Genomic DNA, 23,171 nt, shown 5'->3' with positions numbered 1-23,171 from the left:
GCTCATCTATCGCCACACTCTATGGTATCTCACTCCATTCCAACCATACTGAGCTGTTCCATCAGTGTTCCAGCTCAGAAATTGGCAAACAAAGGCCTGTAAGCCAAATCCAGCCTGCTGCCTGTTTTGTATGGCCTGTGAGCTAAGAATGCTTTGTACATTTTTAAATGGTTAGGAAAAAAGCACAGAAAGAATAACATTGTATGAAAATTATGTAAAGTTCAAATTTCAGCATCATAAAGTTTTATGGGAACAGAGCCCTGCCCCTTGGCTTACATATTGTCTACAAATGCTTTCCTTCTACAACAGCAGAGTGGACTAGTTATGACAGTTATGACTAGTTATGACCGTACGGACCGCAAAGTCTAGAATATTCACCATCTGGCCTCCTACCGAAAAAGTTTGCTGACCCTTGCTCTGGCTGCTTTGGCTATTTCATGTCGGGTCCAAATCTGCTTTCTATGGACGTAAGGGCAGATCAAAGAAACAAATAGTCTTAGAACTGCAGGTCGCAGAATTTCACAGCTGGCCCAGAATTTACAGAGAGGGAAACTTAAGTTCCAGAGAGGTAAGTTATTTGGCTGAGGAGGTATGGCAAAGTAGTGGCAGACCAAGACTAGAAACGAGGTCTCCTGAGTTTCAGGGCAGAGCTCCAGCTGACTCTTTTTCAGGCCCGCATGCAGAGAATCAAATCATGACAAAGCTGTTTTCCTAAACTGACTCCTGAAGAGTTCTACTCTGGGTGACAGCCTTTCTGGCAAACAAGGACAGAAGATTCCTAACTTGGATGCTGCATCTGCTGAGTCACATCAAGTTTTATTACACATCAAAGTATGCACTGCCATGAGCTGCAAATTCAGGACATCTGACAGGTTTATCCTTTTTCTTAGAGAGCCCTTTCAAACCACAGAGAGATGAAAACAAACGACTGGCCAGGAGATTTCCTCTTCTCATTTATGTTCTGCATCTTGACTTTGGTCTGCTCTCTTATGTAAATAAATTCCCTTGGGTAGGGCTGGTCTGCTGGATAAATAATCTTCATCAGTTGTTATCAAACTATGAAGTAGGGCCTCCCAAAAGTCAATTATGATCAACCAGTAAGTCAGCTGTGGGGTCAGAGCCTGTAGTCATGTCCCCTCCCTGTGGCCCACTGGGACCTGAAGTAGGGGTTTGAAATGGTAAGGGTAAGGAAGGTAGGATGCCTGGCACAATGCATGATATACAGAAGCGCAATAACTACTTTTTTAAAAAGCAAAATAAAAAATTAATGGAAGCTTATAATAATAAGCTCCCAGGCCTGTAGGTGAGGGAAGTGGCTCCCTGTATCTCTAGAACATCTGGAACCAGTTTCCCACTGTCTATAATAAACTCTGGTATAAAGTGTTTTTAACCTAGCACAAAATTGCATCAGTTGTTGTAAATTTACTCTCTCCCTCTCCCTGTATTATTGGACCTTCAAGAGCTTTGCTTCCTGGATAAGCAGGAGGACCACTCCTGTCAGAAATCATAGTAAAGCACTGTTATCCTCAATATGGCTGGAAACCACAGAGAAAAGGTACCATTACATTCAGTATAGCATGCTTTAAAAATGCAAGGACTTATAATCCATTTTAGGAAGATCACCATCCCAAGCGGTTAAAACTTCTTAAAACTTTGGCATGTAAAGGGCATCAACTCTTAAAAGTTCAGTTTTGTGGAAGGTCTCTCTCTGGCCAGACCAGGTTAAATGAGGTTTTTACGAAGAATGGCCAACTCTTGATGTTTGTAGATTAAATAATTTAAGTTACCAGCTCTTTGGGGTAAACCCCAAGGCTCATGACATGCAGACATTTCACTGAGGTGTGACTCTGAAGCTCTTCTAGAAGGCCAACATGTGGGGAAGAGCCCATTACTTAGTGAGTGAGCCTGGCCAGATGCCCACCCCACACCTCAAGCCAGCTCTACTGTTCTCTACTCTCCATATATGCAGACTCCTGGGTGGTGACAAAAGCTTTGTTTCTTTGCGAAAAATGATCCTAAAGTTTTCATGGATGTTAAAGAGGTGATTAACTTGAAGTATGAGAACATGTATAGAAAATGCGTGACGATGGGAAATTTAATTTAGGAGAAAGCCAAGAGTGCAAACAAAGTTTTTTGTATCTGTGAATACAAAACAACTGTGGATGTACAAATGTCAAGAGTCTGCTATAGAACTTACAGCAGCCCTACTTTATTTCACACTCATCCCTGGGCCTATGGCCCATAACCTTATCCGAGCTCATTAGAACCAATCTGGCTCACTCATACCAGGATGGGTCTCTGGAATTGGTCCATAACGCCTCTAGTTCAGCGGGTCCAATTTGCTGTGCCTAGCACTTAACCTCCATGGCTCAACCCCCACTGAATCCAGATCTCCCCTCAAATTCTCCTTCCTATAATACTCTATTCAAAATCACTCCTCTGCACAGACTCCTTTGGACATGACCTTTGGCATTTATTTTCCAAGACCATGCCCTGTGGCCATAAGTATAATAATATATTCTCACCCACTGGCCACCACCTCCACCAACCCCACTCCCTTATCACCATCACCAACTCTACCACCCGCCCCAGAGGAACACCCTGAAGCAAGGTGGCTATAAAGGCCCAGACAGCCCCTTCCCAACAGTTTTAATCAGTAGACTCCTTTACACCCATTCCTTACAGGGTTACAGGTGGGAACCAAAAACTCCCTACCTCCAACTTACTTCCAAGGACTTAAAGTCTCCATACTGCACGTAGACTGTTTTGATGCCATTAAATGTGAGCTCCAGTTCCTTTAAGACTGGAAATGTGTGAAATGCCTCTACAGGGGGAGGAGAAAGAGAGAAACGGTAGCTTGTGAAGGACATAAGAGAAAGATATTAACAGTGGTCATTTACTGGGTTCACACTGCGTTAGGCCAGACACTGTGTAAAGTGCTTTACATACATGGACACTAAATCTCTAAAAACCCTGAAAAATCGGGATTACTACTTCCATTCCACTGCTGAAGAAACCAAGGCTTAGCTATGCTAAGTGATTTGCTAGAAATAGAATTGCTGGTAAGTGGAAAGGCCAAGAACTGAATCTAAGCCTAATTCCCAAAGCCCATTTTTAAAATGATCTTTATTATTTCTGGTTATAAAAGTGAAACATTCCCACCAAAAAGCTTTAAAAAACATAAAAGTTCCCTTTAATCTCAACACCTAGAGGTAACTATTCAAAGCTTCATGTATAATACCCCAGACTTTTTCTCATGTGTATACTGACACACACACACACACACACACGTTTTTTTACAAAAAGGGAATCATACTACACACGTTGTACTGTGACTTGCTTTTTTCCCTTAACAATATGACTTAAAGATTGTTCCAAGTCAAAACATATAGATCTGCATAATGTCTGAATTATGTTCTGTTGTATAGACATACCCTATTTTAGTTAACCATTCCCCTAGTGATAGTCGCTAGACTATCTGGATAAAAGGTTAAGAACACTCTTCCCCTTCTTCTTGAGAACTGGACCTTGGGTTAACTTTCTAGCCTTCTTCCCTCGGTAACATGAAACAAATGGTATGGTCACTGTTATTAGGCAATATTGCTATGGTAAAAATGACCCCAGGTTAGTGAACCACATCTGGACTAGGAGAAACTATAAATGAACTATAACTATCTCAAGGGGGCACCATAACTTTGGGCTTCTCTGTGTGTGGTGATGCCTATAACTGGACATGTCCTTTGCAGGAACTCTGGGAGCCATGTCTATGGAGTGTTAACAGCTATCTGATCCCATGGGGAACAAGGTTTCTAACCCAGAGTGGCTCCTGCATCCACCCAATGAGAGTTTCATTGTTTTGGATCTGAGCTAGGGGTCACAGAGAATGGCTCATGGATGGCTACATGAACAGCTACGTGAACTGCTCATGAACTGCAGTGAGGATTCCACTGAAGAGGAACTGCTGACGTTGTGCCGCTGGCATACTGTGTGCAATTACTCAGAGCCTTCTAAGTGAACCTGGTGTCAAGTGTAGCCTATGGTGGTTTTGTGAGTTGGAATGTTCTGTAGAGCCTAATAGAAAGATGTGCTTTCGGGATGTTTCCAATGAACATCCTTGTACAAGTGTGTTTCTGTAGAATAAATTCCTGGGAGTGGAACTACTAGACTATGTTAAGAGACATCGCCAAACTACCTTCCAAAGATGTTGCACCAATTTATTACACTTGATTATGAGAGTCCCCATTTCCCTACCAATGCTGGCAGTCATCAGTCCTTCTCATTTTTGTCAATATTTGATAGGCAGAAAATAGTACTTTGATGCTGTTTTATTTACTAGTGAGGATGAGCATCTTTTCATATGCCTGCTGCCTGTTTTTCAAGTCCATGCTCCTGACAGACCATGGTGTTTCCTCAAGGTCAGGGACTTTGTCACATGCTTCTTTAAAAACACCCCTCAACCTCAATGCATTCAAAACTGAATTCATCTTATTTCTCCCTAAACCCGCCTCTCCTGTAGTGCTGTCTGTTTCAGTAAATCCTCTTGGTTCCTCCCTTTCTCTACAGGCCCATTAGTTACCAAGTCTGGTTATTTCTATCTCCTCTTGAATCTCTCTCTCTTTCTCAATCCCCTCCACCCTTATTGCCACAGCCCTGGTTGAGGCCTCACCTCCTCTCTCCTGGAAAAATGAAACCATCTTCCAGGTTTCCTTGCTTCCATCTTATAATCTACGCTCCTCACAGCCACCACTGAGCCTCTCTATTTCAAAGCCTTCCAAGGCTTTCTTTGGCGTGCAGGATTAAGTCCAAGTCACCCAGGGCCCCTGATAATATAGTCCTTGCCCACCCTTCTAGTCTCCATTCTCCCCTACCTATATACCCTGCACACATACAAAGCTTCGTCAGGGCCCCTGATCAGGCACTGCCAGCCCACATCTGCTCTGTTGGCCTGAAATGCCTTCTCACCTTCTAATTCCTGAGTCACTCCTATTCGTGTTTTAGGTCTCAGCCTACGTACTCTTCTTCTCAGAAGTTTCCTCTGACACTCTAGGCCCGGTTGATTTTCTGATTCCCTCTATCATGGCACTGACCGTATACCCTGCTATAACTGAGCTCACCAGAACAGGAACTGGACACACTGATTTCTAAAAGCCAAGCAGTCATATAGTCCTGACACCCAGCAGGGGTCGCTGTGGATCTGCTGAATAAACAAGAAGGCTTTACAGTCCTACAGGAGCTCTCAGGGACTTAACAATTTCTTACATGCAGTCCCTTGGTATCTGCAGGGGATTGGGTCCACCGCTCCCACCCTAACCCCCACCTCCACCAACATCCTGCATCACCACCATGGAGACCAAAGTCGTGGATGCTCAAGTCCCCTGTATAAAATGATGCAGTGTTTGCATATAACCTGTGCCCAGCCTCCTGTATACTTTAAATGATCTCTAGGTTACCAGTGATACCTAACATAATGTAAATGCTCTGTAAATAGTTGTAAATACAATGTATATGCTACGTAAGTAGCTGCCAGTGCATGGCAAACTCAAGTTTTGCTTTTTGGAACTTTCGGAATTCTTTTTCAAATATTTTCCATCCATATTTGGTTGAATCTGTGGATGTGGAATCCACAGACATGAAGGGCTAACTGTACTTGTCTCATCTGAGTCTACAAGGTATCCTGCCTTGGGGAGGAAAAAAGGAAGGGCATTATCTCCATTTACAGTTAGAGAAGCAGGAGCTCACAGAGAAATGTTCTGAGTAGGCAGTGCCAGCTATGGACTGGAATCGGGTCTGTGTGTTCCCCCTCACCCAGCCTACTGCACTCCAAAAAAAGGGATGCGTGGCCAGTCACAGGTAGACTGACAGGCAAGTTCTAACATGAGAGACTGACTGTGACAGCCAAGAGGCAGAAGGTAGTTTTCAGGAAGAAAACTTACCTAGAGGCAGTAGGTTTTCTGAGGCATTGATGTAAATCACAGAATTAAAATGCTTGAAGTCCTTTTCCTTAGCCTGTGAGAAGGCATTTCAAAGAACACAAGATTAGTTCCCTGCCTGCAGGCCTTGCTGAAGCTCCAGAGCTGCTGTCAGAAGAGGAGCAAAGACCTCAAGGGGTAAGAACAAGAGCAGATACTTGTTAAAGGCAGGAAGGTCTTTTCTGCTTCTTTTTTTTTTCTATTATGAAATAATTCAAATGTTCAGAAAAGTATAGTGAATGTTACTCTGAAGGCCCGTGTAACCACTATCCAGCTTTAATAAATCCAAATATTTTGCTGTCTTTGCTTCAAATTTCCTTAAAGAAACAGAACACTACAGAGAGTTGACCACCACCACTCCCCCTAACGTATCCATCCCCAATCGTACTCTTCTCCCTCTCTCCCACAGATAACAGCTATCCTGAATTGGTGAGTATCATTCCCATACCTGTTTTATACTTGTATTACATGTATGTGTATCCATAAACCATATATACAGTGTTATTTACATGTTTTAAAACTTTATATCAAATGCCATCATACTGTAGATATCATTCTGCAACCTGCCTTCTTCACTCAACACTATGTGTTTGAGATTTACTTGTGTTGAGACACATAGATCTTTTTAGATTTACTTATGTTGATACATTTTAACTGCTATGTGGCATTATATAAGCAATCTCTCTTTATATGCCATGGAAAGCCTACAAACCAAAAATATATGCCATATGTGGTATATACCAATACACTGGCTAATGGTAGGCCACAAATCTAGCTCCAAGCTACCTATTAGCCACTGCAAAGAAAGAAACATGACTCATTACATAAGTCGCAGAGTCTGCGAGTTGAGAACAAACCAGCGTCTTGGGAGAACCACTACCACTCCTGGCACTGAAACCTGAGGGAAACTTCTCCTGTAGGCTCTTCTGATGGGAACTCAGTGTCATACAATGAATCATACCCCAATAAAATTCTATGCATATTCAAACCACTTCCATAAGGCTATTTATTTCCTTTAACTCACTTCACATGGGATAACGGCAACACCAAATTTATAGCAAAAGATTGTGTCTGTGAATGTTGTTTCCACCCAGTGAGTCCCTGTCTGACCCTCCCCCTCCCTATGACCAGATTCCCAGTCCCCAAGGACTCGAAGTACAATGGTCCAACAGCCAGGAGCTACCTCAGGTCTGGCTCACCCCAATCACATCTTTGCTGGCTGGCCTTACCTTGGAGAACTTCAGGCCGCTCACGTTAACGCTGCATAGGTCGGACGGATTCTTTACACAGTGGTGCTTCAGCTGGAACACAGTGCAGACAATCAGCGTCAAGGCCCCAATAAAGCTTATGTAATTGGCCAAGACAACAAATGACTCCCTGTTGAGGAGGGCAGCCTAGCACAGTGAAAAGAGCACGGGCTTCGGAGCTGCTCAGAATCAAGCTGCCACCTCAGCTCTCCCACCTCTGTTTCCCGTTTGTAAGGTGGGGATGGAATACGTGGTTCTTAGAAGGATTCCTGCCTTTGTTCTTTCTCTGTCTTTTCTGGGCCCCACTTCCTCTACTTGGCTCTTTAAAAAATCGGTATTTCTGGGGCTTTACTAATCTCATACATTTGTCATAATTTGTGTGCTTGTTCATTCATTCATTTATTCACCAAATATTTACTAAGCACTACTTTGGGCCATGTTTTGTGCTAAAGATATCAACAAACTTTCTGCTAATCCTAACTGAACTCTTTGACATAAGTATGATTATGTCTCTTCATAACTGAGAAAAGCAAGGCTAAAAGAGATAAAGTGACTTCCCTAAGGTCCCACAGCCAGTAAGTGATAGATCTATGATTTGAATCCAAATCTGTAATCACTAAACACTATGCTCTTAGGACTACCATATGTTGCCCTTCACAATTAAAAAGTCAGAAGAAAATCTTAGCTTTGGAGTTTCTATTTCTGTTTAATCAAACCCCATTCTTTTTCTCAGTTAATCATTTAGTTATGGTACCTTTTATGTTTAGGCATGGAACTAGGAATTTAAAAGACAATGAATAAGAAGCAGAAATATTCCATGCCTTCTGAAAGCTTAAAACTGCATGGAAGCCAAGGGGCAAAAAAGTATTTATAAATGTGATAAATATTTTAAAGGAGAAATTCAAGATGCTATGGGAGACAGTAACAGGAGGTCCTAACCTCAGTGTGGAAGTGAGGAAATACTCACTTGAGGAAGTAATATTTCAGCTGATACCTAAGTGCTAAGTAGGAGTTGGTCCCATGAAAGTGGGTAGCAAGGGTCGAGAAAATTATCAAGGCAGGTAAAAGCAAGGTGCTTTTGAGAGGATGAAAAACAAAGTAAGGCTAGGGAGGCAGTCATTAGATCATTTGTGTCCATGTTGGCTCTGTAAAGGAGCGTGTTTTTTATCCTATAGTCAATGGAAATCTGTCAGAGGTTTTTTGGCAGGGGGTTAATAGAAATTTTATAAAAATTGCTATGTCTGACACACGCAGAAAGGATGAGAAGACAGGAAAGGGTGGTGAGAGACCACTGTACTAGACATTGTTAACTGGCTTCTCTAGAGCCACTTCTCTACTTCTTCCTTGTTAAAGAACCCCAATATCGTTCACATTTCTCTGAGTGGATATATCCTTCAACTCCAGCTCCACAGGCTAAGTCTTGACTTTGTCTAATCCAGTCATGGTGGTCATGTTCCCCTAACCATTGACTGTTGGGATTTGTGATACAGGTTTGGCTAAGGAGACGCTGGCTCCTGGGGGTGGGAGGCCAGTTCTGGGAAGTTCTTACCTTTAAAACTCGATATAAGACAGTGACAATCCCTTTTCTACCTCTGGACGTTATCCTTTAAATGTGATGACCAGAGTTCAGCAGCCATCTCAGGATCATGAAGGCAATCAGCCCAAGAGGACAAGCTAATGTGCCGAGGATATAAGAGCAGAGAGATGGAGGAACCTGGGACTTGGAAGAAGTCATTAAACCAATGAATTAACCTACCCTAGAATAACAATGCCTCTGGCTTCTTTTTATGTGAAACAAAAGCATTCTAGTTGGTTCAAACTATAATAGTTTGGAAGTTACTGAATTAGTCCAATAAAAGATGATGGTAGCCCAGATTAGGGTGGTGGCAGGGCAGATGAAGAGAAGAATACAGATTTGACAACTAATGAAAAGTACCACGGCTTGGTAATGGTAGGGATGAGGGTGGTGAGGGAGAGGCACGTGTCAAGGATAACCCCAAGTTACTTGCTTGGTGACTGGGTAGATAGTATTGAGACCATCACTGAGACCATATATTAAACACTAGAAAAGAGGTGTTTCGGGGACTTGGAGTAAGGGGACTGGTGTAGTAGGTCAATATGAAGTGCCAGTAAAACATTCATATCCAATAGGCGGGTAGGTAACCCATTACTCTGAAAAACATCGCTGATGCTTCTGCTATCCAAAGTGGCAACATGGGTAACAAGCTATCTCAATTAATGGGGGATGTACATGTTGAAAACAAAGGGGAAAAGAAGAGTCCTATGGGAAGTGTTTCTGCCCCTCCTCAGTACTGTTGCTTCAGTCTTCCTCATTCCCAGTGAGAAGTGGACCTAATAATCAAAGAAATTCCACAGGACTCTGCAAAAAGCTTATACTATCCACCTTGAGTGGAGATGTAACCAGCTGCCTCCTTGAAGCTCTCTTTCAGCATCTGATCTGTGCAGAAACCTATCTCTTGGGAACCATAGCAAAGCCTGGGTACAAAGTAGGCTGCCAGGGAGCTCTTCTTAGGGAGCTATGAGCACTGGACAGCACATGAATATTGGTTTACAAAATGTGTCTTTCTTTGCAAAGCCACTGAAGCATTGCACAGAGAAGATGTGAAATTACCTGGCTGGTCTCTAACACAGCCACCCCAGTGCCCTTTGTAAAGCCTGCCACAGACACTGGGTATATCTAGTCGGCATCCCTGGCTTTCAGCCAGATACTAAACCCAAAGGACAAAGGCTGTGGTATGTGGGGCCTCCCCAGTCTCCCTGCTCTTAGAGAGATCTCCCCAGAGCAGAGCAGGAATCTTTATACTCTACTAGGTGCTAGAATACGATTTTTCAATTTCCTGTTCCCCCTGACCTACTGCTTTGCCTCTCTGGCTCAATTCAGACTTTTTACCTGATAAAATATAAAGGCACAGCCTTTGCAGTCGGTAGACCAGAGTTCTAATTCTGAGTAGTTCTAATCCTGGGTAAACCAGAGTCCTAATTACTAGCTGAGGGACCTTAGCCAAGGCAAATTACTTCTTGGGCCCTCAGTTTTCTCATCCGCACAATGGCAACAACATAATAGGGATGATAATACCTAACTCATAAGGTGGATGTAAAAAAAGCTTTACATATAAAGAAAGCTCTGGGTCCCTTCATCATCCTGGCTATACTCAATCTGCCAAGATCACTCTAATAGTTTGGGGTGGATTGGGGGTAACTGTACCAGAGGGAGGCAGGGCAAGTCCTTGCCCCTCACCAAGACAGTCATCAGCTGGTGCTGCCAGCCTTTCAGGATGCATTTACTCTCACCAGAAAAGCCTGGTCCAGCACGTGTCCTGGAGTGTCCACTTGGTTTTCCTGTCGAGACCCTTTCTTTCCTCCAACCTCAAGAGAAACCTTCTGGCTTTCCTGACCTTCAGCTCGTGCTTCAACCACACCCCTGGGCTTCTTCTTGAGGCTACATTTCCGAGCCACTAACCAGTGTCCTCGGCCTGTTGAGAAGATCAGAACAGTGACAAGGAGCAAACTCCTCCAAAGCCACAACTCGTGCAATTACAGAATGTTTATCTTTAATACTAAAACAAAAATTAGCTCCTCATTACCTAATATGCACCAGATACCGTGCTGCAGCTGGGGAGGGGCAGCGTCTATATACCTGTCTTATTTAATTGGCCCCAAACCCCAAACCCAGTGAAGACATGCTACTGCCCCCATTTTACAGACAAAAAGGCTAAGATTCAAAGTGTAGAATGACTTGCCCAATTCCTTCCTCCACATTTTTGCCTCCAAACTCTAATTGTTCCTTCAAGATTGTAGATAAAGTATTTCCTCTTCTGTGAAGCCTTCCCTGACTCTCCTCAGCAGAGCTGATCATTTTTTCCTGGGCCAGCTAGTTATTGCCCCATTTGTCATCTCTTGGGTAAAGGTAAAGCCCATTGTGTGACACCAACTCAATGGGCTACATCTTCCCAGAACTTACCCTGGATTCTATCATTATACGGCAAAAGTTGCATTAGGAGCTCAGGATAAGAAAGTGAGAGGACAGGTGGCATTTTTAAAAGACCCAATAATACATGCTCACTGTAGAACGAACTAGAAAATGTATGTTAAGTAAAAAGAAGAATATGAGGTTTACTAGTAAGCCCACCTAACAAAAATCATGAGAACATTCTGGAATCTGTTCTCTCCTTCATCACTATTCATTGTAATCTGTAATTATTGTATTTGTTCGCTTGTTTATTGACTGTCTGGCCCTCTAGAGTGGAAGCTCCATGAGAGCACAGACTTTGATTCACTCATCTCAGTATTCCCAAGGCCTGCACAGAGCTTACCACACTGTGAATGTTGCTGAACTTACCCTGAGCCACAGCTCTCATCCACAATCATCCATTCAGACCTTTTCTGAGCACCTACTTTGCGCCAGGAGTTGGGGCTATGGAGAAGAATACAACGGAGGATTCGAAGGAGCTCAATAATGTAAAGGGTGCTGTGAAGTCCAGAGCGGGGAGCTACCAGCCTAGGGCATGAGCTAGATCTTGTATGTTGAAAGTTGACTAGGTGGAGATGGAAAAACCAAAGATTGGGACTGCACAGAAGAACAGCACAGAGCTGTGGGAACCAGCTTGGTGCCCCTGACCACTGGCTCTCTGCCTGCATAGCCTGCTACCCCTGCCTCAAGCGCTCGCCTTCGCTCACCTGACCACTGCTGCTAATCCTGCGTCTTGTCTTGGATGCAGCTCCCGTCCTACATCTGACGTGAGCCAGTTCCTATTCCCATCCTGGGCCTGACAGCCCAGGCACTCATTTCCCAGGGCTGCCCCCATCTGGGCCATGGACCTTTGTCCTATCCCAATAGCCCCAAATCCTAGAGCCTGCAGCCTGAGTTGGTGCCAAAACTGCCAACAGAGCCAGGAAGGAAGGCCTGGTGTGTGGGGGGAGATAGACCTAAGGGAAAAGAGATGAGGCTGGAGAGGTCAGCAGAGTCAGATCTCAAAGGTCTTGAGGACCAGAATAAGGAGTTTGGGTTTTAATGGGGTAGGCTTTTAGCAGGAAGAGTATTCATGGGAAGGTTTTTTTCCCCTGTAAATTTTCATTTTGAGATAATTTCAGACTTCCAGAAAAGCTGTAAAAATAATACAGAGTTCCTGTACAGCTTTCACCCAGGTTCCCTAATGTTAACATTTTATATAATCATAATACAATGGTTAAAACCAAGAAATTAACACTGGCATAATATTAGTAATGAATCTACACCCTTTCTTTGATTTTTGTCAGTTTTCTCACTAATGTTCTCTTTCTGTTCCAGGATCCAATCCAAGATCTCACATTTCATTTAGTTGTCACATCTCCTTAGTTTCCCCCAAACTGTGACAGTTCTGTAGTCTCTATTTTTCTTGTGTGATCTTGACACTTTTGAAGAGTACTATTCAACTGCTTTATCAAATGTCCCTCAATTTGAGTTTGTGTGATGTTTTCCCATAATTAGACTAAGGCCTTGCAGTTTGGCAAGAAGTGATGTTGTGCCCTCCTCAGCACAAAATGTCAGGGCATACATGATGTCAATATGTCTTATTACTGGTGATGTTTATTTTGATCATTCGGCCAAGGTGGTATTGGCTTAGTTTCTCTTAGTTTTTCGTAGTTACTAAGAAGTCCCTTTGTAATTAATAAAGATAGCTCAAGACTATACAAATATCCTGTTTCTCATCATACTTTGACCCACTAATCCTAGCATCTGTGATGATTAATTTTGTGTCAACTTGGCTAGACTATGGTAAGCAGTTAGTCAATCAAACACTAATCTAGGTGTTGCTGTGAAGGTATACTGTAGATGTGGCTAACATCCACAACCAGTTGACTTTAAGTAAAGGAGACTATCCTTGATAATGTGTGGGTCTCACCCACTCACTTGAAAGACCTTAAAAGCAAATACAGGCTTCCCAAAGAAATAAGAAATTTTGCCTTAAGACTGCAGCATCAGCTCTTCCCTGAGTTTTCAGCTTGCCTGTCCTATAGATTTCAGATTTGCCAGCCTCCACATTTCATAAACCAATTCCTTAAAAATATATAATTTATATATGTGTGTTGGTCCATACGTATATACACATATATGTATATGAAAACAAAACTTGTAGGAGATACACACACACACACATGGACGTACATACACACATCTTATTGATTCTACTTCTCTGAAGAACCCTGACTGATACAGCATCCATAGAAGTTTCTTTCCTGTAAAAGTTATTATTGTGATGTTTTAATAGTGATTTTCCCCCAAAAAAGTGATTTTCCCCCCAAAAAGTAATTTTCTATTTCCTTCATTCCTTCTACATTTATTAACTGTAATTCTATTGTAAGGAAGGACTCTTCCTCCTCCCCCACTTATTTATGTATTCTTAATTTAATTATATCAGCATGGGATCATGACTATTTACTTATTCTACAGATTACAACCCAATTCTACCTTTATTTATTTTGCTGCTCATATTGTTCCAGCTTTGGCCATTGGGCGCTCCTTCAGTTTGGCACCTATGTCCTTTCAAATTGCCCCCATCATTTTTCTGAGCACTGCTTTATTTTCTGGCACCACACAATGTTCCAGGCTCAATATGTATTCTTCTTGCCTCAGCCCTAGAAACAGGTTTTTGTCTGAGGAGCCCTGGATTTATTTACTGGAGAATGGTATTTAGAAATCAACATCTAGGCGGCAGGCATGCTCTTTGCGACTGAGGTGTCATTGCCCTCAGTGGGCCAGGAAATACATGTACATATACCAACACATGCAGATACATACGGCTATATTTATTTATCTATCTGTCCATCTGTGTGTGTGTGAGGGGGTGTGGATGTGAAATCATGAGTGCATACTGAGAGCTCCATGGGAGGGTTTTCAACAGATAGGTGGCCAAAGAAGGTCTCTGTGCGAAAAATGAAATCACTCAAGAGAAGTGGGAAGCACAGGCTGAAGGAGAAGGTTCTTCTACTATTCCATGTACAGAATGACCAGAACGTCATTTCATCTAGGGTAAGCTAGGGGTACTTCTCCCTCGCTCTACCCCTTCAAAGCAGCAAATCCAATCCAGTGAACCCACACTTCTTGGCAGTGTTCCATCAGCAGGACTCTGCTCAGCATAAGGAGGAGTCCCTGCCCCAGGGGAGTCTTTAACTAGATAAATGTTTGAAAAACTACTTAGCAGAGTCAAGTTTAAGCCATTTTATTTAGGAGCTGGGCAGACTATAATTACGCATCAAGTAAGAAACACAGAAAGGAAGACGGCTGACAAGAGAGGATGGGCACTGAGGGATGGAGTAGCTGGACACAGCTTACTGGAAGAAGTGGGAGAAGGGCTGGGCCTTGCGGGATGGGAGGAGTTTGGATAACTGGCTTGAGGGCTGGAATGTTCTGGGCGAATGTTAAAAAGCTATGTGAAGGGCTTCCCTGGTGGCGCAGTGGTTGAGAGTCCGCCTGACGATGCAGGGGACACGGGTTTGTGCCCCGGTCCAGGAGGATCCCACATGCCGTGGAGCGGCTGGGCCCATGAGCCATGGCTGCTGAGCCTGTGCGTCTGGAGCCTGTGCTCCGCAACGGGAGAGGGCGCAACAGTGAGAGGCCCGCATACCACAAAAAAACAAAACAAACAAACAAAAAGCTTTGTGAAAATATTATAAACACTATGGAACAGGGCATAAATCAAGGATAGGTGTTGCAAAAAAGGATAAGGGGGGTTAGAGCAGAAGGCAAAGGAACCAGCAGTGAGAAGTCACTAAACAGACGGGAACATTATGGTTAGATGTGCACTTTAGAAGGTTCCCTGAGAACCCTTGTGCACTGTAGGTGGGAATGTAAATTGGTGCAGCCACTGTGGAAAACACTGTGGAGGTTCCTCAAAAAACTAAAAACAGAACTACCATATGATCCAGCAATTCCACTCCTGGGTATATATCCGAGAAAAACAAAGTCACTAATTCGAAAACATACATGCACCCCAATGTTCATAGCAGCATTATTTACAATAGCCAAGACATGGAAACAAGCTAAGTGTCCATGAACAGAGGAATGGATAAAGAAGATGTGGTACATATATACAATGGAATACTACTCAGCCATAAAAAAGAATGAAATTTTGCCATTTGCAACAACATGGATGGGCTTGGAGGGCATTATGCTAAGTGAAATAACTCAGACAGAGAAAGATAAGTACTGCATGATATTGCTTCTATGTGGAATTTTAAAAATACAACGAACTAGTGAATATAACATAAAAGAAGCAGATCCACAGATACAGAGAACAAACTAGTGGTGACCAGTGGGTGGGGGGATGGTGAAGGGGCAATATAGGTGTGAGAGAGTGGGAGGTACCAACTGCTGGGTATAAGTTAGGCTCAAGGATGTATTGTACAACATGGAGAATATAGCCAATATCTGTAAATGGAAAGTAACCTGAAAAAACTGTATAAAAATAAAAGAATTCTAATAAATAAATAAAATTTAAAAAACAATAAGGCTCCCTGAGACTGCTGGGGGGAGATGGATTGGAAGGGAAGGGATTGTGTAGGGGCAGGGAACAGCAGGGAAGGGGTTGAAGAGGAAGAAATGGGTGTCAGGGACATTCTGAAGCAGGAGCTGGGTGTGAGGCAAATGTACTGATCCGAGAAGTCACCTGACCTTCCTCTGGCACCCGAAGCAGAGTTTTGGCCGGAAAGCAGTTGCTCAGATAAGGCTTCCCATCATCCAGTTTGTAGACTCCTGAGGAGGCCATGTCCCTGAGAGCCAAGCAAGAAAGTAAGGAGTGAGAAGGGACAGGGCTGCTCTCACCCCAACACAGTCTGTGAGCTCACCAGGACCACCCCTAACACACACCCTAGCTCCGAGGCCCTAGAGGCCCACTGTCCTGCTTCAGAAATGGGCCAGCCCTTTAGATAACAAGGGAGATAGGCCCTGGGTTTTTCAGTTCAAATCAACCGTAGCTCAGTGAAACACTAGAAAAAGCATCACTTTTGGGCTCAGACAGACCTGGTTTGAATCTTGGCTCTTGCCTGACTCGTTGACTGGGAAAATTCTCTACCCCTCTAAGCCTCAGTTTCCTCGCCTGTAAAATGTCTACCTTAATAGACAAAGGAGAAGATCAACTTGGAAAGGTAGTGCCTGGTACATATTAAGTGTTCACTAGCTATGCTCATTGTTTTGAGTTCAGGGAAGAGGGCTCTCATACTTTAGGCAAGATGATGTGCAAATAATGAGATGTGAACTGGATAAATGGGGTTTGAGAGATGAACTGAGTTTTCTGATAGAGAGGAGGATAAGCATTAATAGAGAAAGGGCCACAGGACTAAGGGCACGGTGGTGGGTACATCTGGCACAGTAAAGAAAGAACCTGACCCAGGAAGGGGAAGGAGGTGTGTTTGGGAGTCTTGGACAATAAGGCTGAATGGGAATGATGGTGCCTGCTTCTGAAGGCCTTCAGTGCCAGGCTAGGAACCCAGGCTCCATATTGTAGGTAATGGAGAGACGTGGATGATACCTAAGTTGGGGAGAGCCATGACCCAAGCTGTGCTTTAGAAAGAGAGGTCTGACAAATATAATGCCTGGTGAAATGGGATTCCATCGGTCAGGAGTCACAAAAATTCCAGCTCAGAAGTACACTCACTGCTTTCATTGAAATCTTTCATCATCTCCCACCTAGAACACTGCAACAGTCTTCTGACTGGATTCCCACTGAGCAAGCTTGAGCCTGGTCTTGAAGGCCCCTTGAGACCTATGTTCTAACTTTCCAGCTCCAGTCACTCCGCCCAAAAGGCTCACAGAATCATTTTCTACTCCCCCAAACATATTCGGTCTTCCATGCCTTTGTTCTTAGTGCTCCTTTGGCCTAAAATAGCTCTTTCCACCTTGTTCATCTGGCTGATCTCATGCTTTAAGATTCAGCTCAAATGCCACTTCCTTTAGGAAAACAATCTCTTATCAAAGATCTAAATTTTTTGAACCTTAAGCTCTTAGAGATTGAGATTTTTCTTTAAAAGGATCCAGTCATTCCCTAATCTGCTTTGGGATAGCTTCAGACAATTTGGGGTAGCAGAGGTTTGGGAACCTGGCCAGGGGAAGGGAGACCCTGGCAAGAATGTGGAACCCTGAGATGGAGGGTCTGGGAAGAGATTCAGTACAAAGAAGGAGCAGAGTGGAGAGCTGGGATCAGGTGTCCTGAGAAAATGTTTCCCGGAAGTGACAAATATGAAAAGTAGAGCGGTGCAGTAGGAGGCGGCAACAATTTTAGAGACAAGAGACTTAAATGTGAGACTAGTTTCTACTACTAAGCTGAGTGACCTTCTGCAAATCACTTTACCTCTTTGTGCCTCAGATTTCTCACATATAAAATGAGGATTAAAACCTGTGTCTCAGAGAATTGTTGTGAGAATTAAATGAGGTAATAGAAAAAACAAGCTTCTTTCTAGACCCAGTCCAGATGCCATCCCTTCCATAAAGTCCTCACTGAACCTACCAGAGGGACATAATTGCTGTTTTAGCTAAACTCTGGAGTTTTTCTTCTGTAAGTCTTTCATGGCCAGACCCCTTTCTACCTCATAAGATTACTAACAATCATGAGGGGGCTGTTTCAATGGCCTCTGAACCTCCAAGTCTGGAAACATGTCCAATTCACTGTCTCTCTTCCACTCTTGGAAAGCTCACAGGAAACACCCAATAAACATATGTGAGCCAAATGAAGGGTACAATGGTACTCCCAGGGCCCAAGGGTTTTTATACATATTTCTAATCTCCCTAACTAGACTTTCAGCACCTCCAGGAGAAGGACAGCATCTATGGTATTCATCTCTTCACTCCCAGTACCTAACACCTGGCACATAATAGATTCCATAAGTACCTGTGGAATGAATGAGGGATCTTGACATCTCCTTTGGTTCAACACAGGGCACTGTGAATTTCCTGATCCCTGACCACCCTGAAAAGGGTTGGGGGCCCTTTCTATGTGCTTCCACAATATTCCATACTTCTCCTAGTATAACACTTATCATTTTATTATAATTTTTTTCTCCCCTTACCAACTTCCCACCTGCTATGGGGCCTATAATACCTAGTGACCTATATAATCCCAGAGCCTAGCATAGAGCCTAGAACACATTAAAAATGTGTTGGGAAGATGAAGGGATGGATGGATGGTTGGATGGGGGAGACAGTCATCCAGTCAATCTGTCTTTCAGGAAATCCCTCCTGTGACCAATCACACCTATCTGCTAGATGGATGAATGAATGAATGAGTAAATAGCTGCCTGGAAAATGTTAGAGAAGATGACTGCTGGAGAAAACTCCAGTAACTTAAAGAATATGGGGACCTTGGTTCTGATCTGCATAGTACTTACTTGATCTTTGATCTTGGGAAAGACCTCTTGACTTCCTTTTTTTTTTGTTTCTTCACCTGTAAAATAGATATTGCACTCCTTCTTAGTTTGCCATTTAGAGCTCTTGAACTTTCCCATTAATTATATCCTACTGTGACCCTTTGCTCCAAAATGTGTCTCACCTGGGGCCTAGAAAAATACCACAGGACTAAAAATCCCAGAAACAGAAAAGAAATAGAGACGGAGATGTAGACAGGAGGGTGGAACAAGAGAATAATTTTATGACAATGGGGTGGGGCTAGAGTGCTTAATAGGAAGTGTAAATCACAAATTAGAAAGGAAAGGATCATTTATATGACGATTTACACAAAATAAACTTATGCATGATAAAACCAGCAAAGACAAAGTTGAAAGCTAAGACACACACACACACACACACACACACACACACACACACACACACACAGAATAATGCTTCTCATCTGCATACATTTGCTTTTTCCATTCCTTCGGTCTATCACACTTCTGCCCCTCTTTTTTGTCTGACGCATACAGAAAACTTTCCTGTATATCCCCCTCCTCAGGTTTACCCTCATCTGTGTTTCCACCTCAGCCCACCTCTTAACGAAGGCACCGTGCCACACTGTATTATAATGGCCTGCTTACCTGTCTGTTCCCCACTCCTCACACTCTAACCTCAGTGAGCCTCTCTAAGGCCAGGCCTGGGTCCTACCTATATCTTTATCCCCAGCGCCTCAAACAGGGTCTGGTCCATTGAAGAGGCTCAACTGAGTGCTTACTGAACTAAATGGAACCATGAACACAATACTATGGAGTTCTTCATTCTGTCTGCAAAGAAGGAAGAAGGATCAGGGAAGGTTTCACAGAGCAGGTGACATTAGAGCTGGGTCTTGAAACATAAGTTATAAAAAGATAAAAAGCTACAGGGGCATCTGACTGGATTGCTTCACAGAGGTGAAGAAACTGCATCTAATAGTTTTTAGTAATAATTATGGTCATGTGAGTGTTAGCTTTATCAAGACGGGTGTTTTGCCTGTTATTCAGGGGTATGTACCCAGTGCCAAGAACAGTGACCACTCCATAGTAAGTACTGTTTGTTCAATCATTTGGACACTTATATGAGGAATTCATGGGGAGTTAAAAAAAATGATGCAGTGTAGTAGATCATAATGTATTAAGTTCTGTTATGTGATAACTCTAAGTCATTAGAGTAGGAGTTCTATGAAAGTAGGGAACAGGTCTTTTCTGACCCCCTAGTATCCCTTAGTACAGTTTCAAGCAATGTTGGTGCTCAGTAAATATTTGTGTAAAAAAAAAGAATTAATAAAAATCTGGAATATTATTACATCCTAAAACTGTAAAGGCAGGACGGCAAAGGTGAGATAGGCTGAGACCTGTGACCCTTTACTAGAGTGTTTGCACCTGGACAAACATCTCCTTGAACAACAAAATACAAAGAAACTCGAAGGGACTAAAAGTAACCGCATGCATGCACAGCTGGGGCAAATTATGAACAGTAAGACACAAAAAGGCCAAAAGCCAACTGCCACTTCTGAGGTGTTAGGAGCAAAAGCAGGGAACTGCCCATGACCCCTGCACACAGCACCACCAAGGGGGTGGGCAGACCACCTAAGGCACCACCCCCACCTCACCCACCCATCCCCCCACCCTCACCCCATTTAAGGGACCAGCTCACCCGCCACCCCTCCACCCCCACCTGTTTCTTGTTTTGCTCCCTCCTGCTGCAGGACGAGTCCCAATAAAGCCTTGCCTGAATTCCCCGCCTGGCCTCTTACCAATTTCTATTGGTTAAAGAGTCCAAGGACCCCAGGTGGTAACAAAGGGAGCATGACGCGGGTTTGATGTCAAAAAAAACATCTGGGGGCTTCCCTGGTGGCGCAGTGGTTAAGAATCCGCCTGCCAATGCAGGGGACAAGGGTTCGAGCCCTGGTCGGGGAGGATCCCACATGCCGCGGAGCAACTAAGCCCGTGCGCCACAACTACTGAGCCTGCGCTCTTAGGGCCCGCGAGCCCCAACTACTGAAGCCCGCGCGCCTAGAGCCCGTGCTCTGCAACAATAGAAGCCACCGCAATGAGAAGCCCGCGCACCACAACGAAGAGTAGCCCCCGCGATCATAATGTATTAAGTTCTGTTATGTGATAACTCTAAGTCATTAGAGTAGGAGTTCTATGAAAGTAGGGAACAGGTCTTTTCTGACCCCCTAGTATCCCTTAGTACAGTTTCAAGCAATGTTGGTGCTCAGTAAATATTTGTGTAAAAAAAAAGAATTAATAAAAATCTGGAATATTATTACATCCTAAAACTGTAAAGGCAGGACGGCAAAGGTGAGATAGGCTGAGACCTGTGACCCTTTACTAGAGTGTTTGCACCTGGACAAACATCTCCTTGAACAACAAAATACAAAGAAACTCGAAGGGACTAAAAGTAACCGCATGCATGCACAGCTGGGGCAAATTATGAACAGTAAGACACAAAAAGGCCAAAAGCCAACTGCCACTTCTGAGGTGTTAGGAGCAAAAGCAGGGAACTGCCCATGACCCCTGCACACAGCACCACCAAGGGGGTGGGCAGACCACCTAAGGCACCACCCCCACCTCACCCACCCATCCCCCCACCCTCACCCCATTTAAGGGACCAGCTCACCCGCCACCCCTCCACCCCCACCTGTTTCTTGTTTTGCTCCCTCCTGCTGCAGGACGAGTCCCAATAAAGCCTTGCCTGAATTCCCCGCCTGGCCTCTTACCAATTTCTATTGGTTAAAGAGTCCAAGGACCCCAGGTGGTAACAAAGGGAGCATGACGCGGGTTTGATGTCAAAAAAAACATCTGGGGGCTTCCCTGGTGGCGCAGTGGTTAAGAATCCGCCTGCCAATGCAGGGGACAAGGGTTCGAGCCCTGGTCGGGGAGGATCCCACATGCCGCGGAGCAACTAAGCCCGTGCGCCACAACTACTGAGCCTGCGCTCTTAGGGCCCGCGAGCCCCAACTACTGAAGCCCGCGCGCCTAGAGCCCGTGCTCTGCAACAATAGAAGCCACCGCAATGAGAAGCCCGCGCACCACAACGAAGAGTAGCCCCCGCTCACCGCAACTAGAGAAAGCCCGTGTGCAGCAACGAACACCCAACGCAGCCAAAAATAATAAATAAAATAAATAAATTTATATTAAAAAAATCTGGCTGCTAAACTAGGTTTTGATACATGATATCTGGCTTTGGTTAAGTGCCTTAGTTTGCTCATCTGATTGGTCCGTTATGACAGGATGGATATATATGCACTTAAAACAGTGCCTGGCAGGCAGTAGGCACTCAGTGAATACCAAGGGGGTGGGCAGACCACCTAAGGCACCACCCCCACCTCACCCACCCATCCCCCCACCCTCACCCCATTTAAGGGACCAGCTCACCCGCCACCCCTCCACCCCCACCTGTTTCTTGTTTTGCTCCCTCCTGCTGCAGGACGAGTCCCAATAAAGCCTTGCCTGAATTCCCCGCCTGGCCTCTTACCAATTTCTATTGGTTAAAGAGTCCAAGGACCCCAGGTGGTAACAAAGGGAGCATGACGCGGGTTTGATGTCAAAAAAAACATCTGGGGGCTTCCCTGGTGGCGCAGTGGTTAAGAATCCGCCTGCCAATGCAGGGGACAAGGGTTCGAGCCCTGGTCGGGGAGGATCCCACATGCCGCGGAGCAACTAAGCCCGTGCGCCACAACTACTGAGCCTGCGCTCTTAGGGCCCGCGAGCCCCAACTACTGAAGCCCGCGCGCCTAGAGCCCGTGCTCTGCAACAATAGAAGCCACCGCAATGAGAAGCCCGCGCACCACAACGAAGAGTAGCCCCCGCTCACCGCAACTAGAGAAAGCCCGTGTGCAGCAACGAACACCCAACGCAGCCAAAAATAATAAATAAAATAAATAAATTTATATTAAAAAAATCTGGCTGCTAAACTAGGTTTTGATACATGATATCTGGCTTTGGTTAAGTGCCTTAGTTTGCTCATCTGATTGGTCCGTTATGACAGGATGGATATATATGCACTTAAAACAGTGCCTGGCAGGCAGTAGGCACTCAGTGAATGTGAGTTCTCTGTAACACGAAGACAATGCTAACAGCTAAGACGACAGTCACCAAAGAACCAGTACGTGCAGTTACAGGGCTAGAAAAGGATGAAGGACGAGCTCCTGCCCACTCCTTGCCAACGCTACATCTGGGGCGGGGGAGACTGTAACCCGTCACGCAAACTAAGTTTCCAGTTTCCAGCCGCACCTGCCTCCGGTGTCGCTTCCGCCTCCGAGACGTCCGCGGGGGCGACGGCCCGGTCTGGCGGGATGCGCGCCTGCGAGCCTCCCGGGGAACTCGGAGCCGCTCCACGGTGGCGCCTGCCACTACCTTCTCCACCCCTTAGTAACCGCGACGCGGCGGCTGCCCGAGTAAGCGGCAACTGATGACTGGAGCTTCTAATTACTACAAGTTCCGGCAAGTCCCCCGGCCACTTCCGCTAGCAACCTCGCGTCAGCCAGCCCCAACTACGGATCCCGATGGACTCCGCGCGGCACGTCAC

The 23,171-nt window shown here is 44.6% G+C and overlaps 1 protein-coding gene across 4 annotated transcripts in view; it reads right to left on the bottom strand.

Moving 5' to 3' along the window:
• XRRA1 (X-ray radiation resistance associated 1) overlaps positions 1–23,101 on the bottom strand; it is a 105,292-nt gene extending 82,191 nt beyond the window's left edge. For 2 of the 4 annotated variants that reach the window (XR_003683738.2, XM_007101439.4), the window contains exons 1-7: positions 22,877–22,910; positions 18,596–18,651; positions 15,888–15,985; positions 10,529–10,710; positions 7,199–7,270; positions 5,934–6,006; positions 2,727–2,824 (exon numbers count right to left, since the gene is read on the bottom strand). Coding sequence is in view for 1 of the 4 variants with exons in the window: in XM_007101439.4 (XP_007101501.1) it covers positions 2,727–2,824; positions 5,934–6,006; positions 7,199–7,270; positions 10,529–10,710; positions 15,888–15,981 (519 nt within the window). In the remaining 3 variants the exon portion in view is untranslated. Of the gene's footprint in view, positions 1–2,726; positions 2,825–5,933; positions 6,007–7,198; positions 7,271–10,528; positions 10,711–15,887; positions 15,986–18,595; positions 18,652–22,876 lie in introns of those variants that run through there. The other 2 variants (XM_028501624.2, XM_028501625.2) reach the window with 2 other exon arrangements.
• Between the last annotated feature and the right edge of the window lie 70 nt (positions 23,102–23,171).

The sequence above is a fragment of the Physeter macrocephalus genome, chromosome 16, assembly GCF_002837175.3.
Source record: "Physeter macrocephalus isolate SW-GA chromosome 16, ASM283717v5, whole genome shotgun sequence".
Classification (NCBI taxonomy): Eukaryota; Metazoa; Chordata; class Mammalia; order Artiodactyla; family Physeteridae; genus Physeter; species Physeter macrocephalus.
Note: the sequence above shows the minus strand (reverse complement) of the source record. Positions and strands in the feature narration are given on the sequence as shown.